This window comes from Miscanthus floridulus, chromosome 3 (genome assembly GCF_019320115.1).
Source record: "Miscanthus floridulus cultivar M001 chromosome 3, ASM1932011v1, whole genome shotgun sequence".
NCBI lineage: Eukaryota > Viridiplantae > Streptophyta > Magnoliopsida > Poales > Poaceae > Miscanthus > Miscanthus floridulus.
Genome location: NC_089582.1, coordinates 131,342,059 through 131,346,097, shown reverse-complemented (window position 1 = coordinate 131,346,097; position 4,039 = coordinate 131,342,059). Strand labels below are relative to the sequence as shown.

General features: G+C 43.3%; 1 protein-coding gene across 1 annotated transcript; it reads left to right on the top strand.

Moving 5' to 3' along the window:
• The first annotated feature begins 2,846 nt into the window (after nt 1–2,846).
• Nucleotides 2,847–3,449, top strand: LOC136544447 (uncharacterized). Its single transcript, XM_066536608.1, has 2 exons — nt 2,847–2,900; nt 2,973–3,449. The coding sequence occupies exons 1-2, from the start codon at nt 2,847–2,849 to the stop codon at nt 3,447–3,449; spliced, it is 531 nt and encodes a 176-aa protein (XP_066392705.1).
• The last annotated feature ends 590 nt before the right edge of the window (nt 3,450–4,039 follow it).

Sequence of the window (4,039 nt, the reverse complement as noted above, 5' to 3'; positions counted from 1 at the left end):
CCACTCCTAGAGGAGGGCCACATATGACTAGATGGCTGAAACCTTAGCAGCTATGACTTGTTAGTTCGACTAGCTAAGGGTTACGTAGTGAAACCCTACCACACTTCCTAGGTAGAGGTGTAGTGGGCTTTGCAAACCCTGGCATAAGGAATCATAGCTCGGTGGGTAAAGTTCTACAATTTCTGCAGACATATTTGACCTGTTATAACAGCCGTGCTCACGAATACGAGTGGTCTGGATCCTTTATGATTAGTGGTTACTGTGGATGGTTGGGAATTGATATAAACTTGATTATACTCTAATATCACTTGGGAATTGGGATTGTTCACTAAAGTAGTGATTCAGGATGCTAAAACTTGATTAACTAAAATTGCGAACCATAGTCAAACCATGTCAAGCCTTTGAGCCTCATAGATCCCTTTGATATACTTGCTAAGCATGGTGAGCTTACACTTGCTTTACATTCAATAAAAATCCTAGATGGGTAATAGATAATGGGTATGAAGAGTTTTTGGAGGATGTCTAGGACTACTAGGGAGATGGTCACCAGTTGGAGTCCCTGTGGCAGATTGGGCTAGTTATTCCGCTGTGTGTAATAATGTTGCCATTGAGCAAACTATGTATTAACATTATGATGAGATATGCGATGTAATAAGTACTTTACTTTGATGCTATTACAATTTATGATATGTGTGTGTGTTTGGACATCCTGGGCGCACATATATGAGTACTTGATTTTGCTATGCAAAATGGGGTGCGACAAATTGGTATCAAAGCTATAACTGACTATAGGATGATCAACCTAGTTAGAAATGGATGTTTTTAGGATCACATTACCTTTATTTTACTACCTTTAATTTGCTATAATTTTTTGCTTATATTCTGTTCTTTGTCTGTTGCTAAAATTATTTTATTCTAATACTCAACCTTCTCATTCTTATAGATGGTCCACACCAAGCTGACACCCCGCAAGAGGACCATCGTGATGCCCACCAGGAGGACAAGGTTCACATTCGGCAAGCGCGTTCCTACACATCTAGTGGAGGTTCTAAGGAGCATGGAGGAGGAACCGCCTATGGAGGTGCCCATGGGGAAACCTCTAGAGGATATGATGGAAGAAGATCCCATGGATGAAGAAACAGAAGAGGGGCCCATGTTTGAGGAGCCCATTGAGATAGAGGAATCTGACGAGGAGCCTATGGAAGAGAATGGTTAGGGTGGCCAGGAGGGAGCTAGTGATCCTGATGATGGAGATGATTCTGATGGTGGTGATGGTGGAGATGGTAATGGAGATGATGGTGGTGATGGTGACGGAGATGGAGGAAACGATGGAAATGGGGGTGATGATGATCATGATGCACTGCTGGCTCAAGGGTGGACCACAGAGATCCACTATGACTTGGAGGGCGATGCCTACTACCACCCCAAGCTTGTCTCACTCGTACGCCACTACCACACCAGATGCACTATTTAGTACAGGACGGAGCATTGGACCCACCCTGACTACACTAGCTTCTGGGAGATAGAAGTGTACATCTACGAGGGGACTCGAGTATGCTACATCCACCGTGCCATCACTACATGGCTCACACATGCAGCCGCCATCAGGGATGCTGCTCGACAGACGTTGGTGGTCAACAGCGACCGCCACTTCGACGACATTGCCTGGGAGGAGGATCGTTATCTTCCCCACCATCGGAGCGGCCAGTCTACTTGCAACATCGCTGCACCACTTGGAGAGGTGAACCTGAGGCTAAGGCCTACTTTGTTGTGCTTGGCTCAGACCAACATAGATTTTGACCAGGCCTTGGATGAGTTAGATGTCATGGGAAAGGTGTACCTGTAGCTTGCCCGTGAGAATGGTACACTAAAGCAACATCAAGGAGGTCCTAATGTGGAAGCGCTAGGTGTTCCTGCTCAATCGCCCCCGAGGAATAGAGGAGAATTTGGAGACCCCAACACCAGCACCAACATCAACCCATAGAAGGAAGTCTTAAACATATGTAATAAACACGCGTAGATACGCGAGAGAGTGTTTAATTTCTTTCTTTTAGTGGTTGAACAAATGATACTTGTGTGGTTGGATGATTGTCATAATGAACAATGTTTGATTTGGATTTTTGGCATGATTGTGATGACTTGTGGGCATGTCCATAGTCATTTAGTTTAAGGTTAAGGTTTAAGGATAATATGAATAAATAGTTGGGTTTCTTTTTATCTTGATGTCCATTCTATATCATTCTGAGCAGTCCATCTTTATCAGTTCATATCTCATGTTCTAGATGTCCAATGGTCATAAAAATTTTATGGAGATAAGTAGACTTCTACATCTTTCTTTTGGCTCTAGAATCACCTCAATACCTATTATAAATTGTGATATATAGCTGTTGTTAGTTGAGGTTTATGTGCTGTTAGAATTCTGGAACAGTACTGCTTATTGTCTGTTTTTGACTAAGTAAACTTCAGAATCTGAAAAAGTATTCTAAATAAAAGTTGTATAGAATTTCATAAGCTTTCTAGAAAGGTAAAATTCACAATTATATGATAAACAGTTAGTGAGATATGCTCATTTTACTGTACTATTGTTTGTCCAACTCGCTGGAAAAGTTCAGAACAATTATCTTCTTGTATACCCTACATATATCTCTTGTCTTGATCTTGTGATACCCACTCTTATTAGACCCTTATCTTCTAAAGATTATATATTGTGGACATATGATACTTATATGATGTATCTACAGATGGTGAACACCAGGAGGAACAACCAGGGAGGCGAGGACCTACCACCACCACCTTCTATCACTATGGAGCAGCTGATGATGATGCAGACACAGTTGCTTCAGCAGATGGCCCAGAACATGCAGAACATGGGGCATGGGAATGGGAATGCACCCCCTCAAGTTAGAGATAAGAGAGGAGAGTTTCTGATAGCACATCCACCTGTCTTCAAGCACTCCACTGACCCACTCTAGGTTGATGACTGGCTACGTGCAATCGAGAGGCAACTTGAGATTGCACAGTGTGATGACAAGGAAAAGGTTTTGTATGCCTCTGGACAGTTGCAAGGAGCTACACTAGATTGGTGGGACTCATTCCGCTTCGGCCGTACTGAAACTAATCCCATCACTTGGCCTGAGTTTCGTAGTGCCTTCTGCTCTCACCACGTGCCTGCTAGATTAATGAAGCTGAAGAAGGAGTTCTTGGCTCTCAAGCAGGGGAGCATGACTATTGCTAAATATCGTGACAAGTTCATACAATTGTCACAGTATGCACCTACTAAGGTGGATGAGGATGAGAAGAGGCAGGAGTTATTCATGGAAGGTTTGAATAATGGTCTCCAGTACAAACTGTTGTCTCATACTTTTGCTAGTTTTCAGCAGCTGGCGGATAAGGCCTTGGTGATAGAGAACAAGCGCCGCCATATGGAGGACAAGAAGAGGAAGTTCTAAGGATAGCAATCTAGGAGCAACTCTCGCTTCCGTGCCAATCCTCAATAGACTCAACCACAATAGCGCTATCAAGGATAGTCCGGTCTAGTCAACCGCAACCAGCAACCACAGTGTGCACAACAGTAGTAGTACAAGACACCAGCCTAGCACTAGTAGCAATCCAACAATGTTCTTGTGTGGAATAACGTCCCTAATGCTCCACAGAAGAACGACGAACCAAAGGCACCAAATGCAGTTAATGATAATAGATGCTTCAATTGTGGAGAGCTGGGACATTACTCAAACAGATGCCCTTAGAGGACGGCTAACATGCAGCAGAACTATGTCTAGGGAAAAGTCAACCATGTGACTGCAGAAATAGCTCAGGAGGCACCGGATGTGGTGATCGGTATGTTTTCGGTCAACTCAAACTCAGCTACAGTTCTTTTGATGCTGGTGCTTTGCATTCCTTCATAGCATATACATTCATAAAGAAGCATGGTATTCCCGTATGTGTTATGAAGAAACCCATGTTAGTAAACTCACCTAGAGGGGAAATGAAAGCAAATTGGATATGCTTAGCTGCTAGTCTCAACATAAGGGGGTAGAAT

Coding starts and splice junctions, on each gene's coding strand:
- LOC136544447 (XM_066536608.1), top strand. CDS start 2,847: ATGGCCCAGAACATGCAGAACATGGGGCATGGGAATGGGAATGCACCC. Junction 2,901..2,972: donor ATGGGAATGCACCCCCTCAA/GTTAGAGATAAG, acceptor GACCCACTCTAG/GTTGATGACTGGCTACGTGC.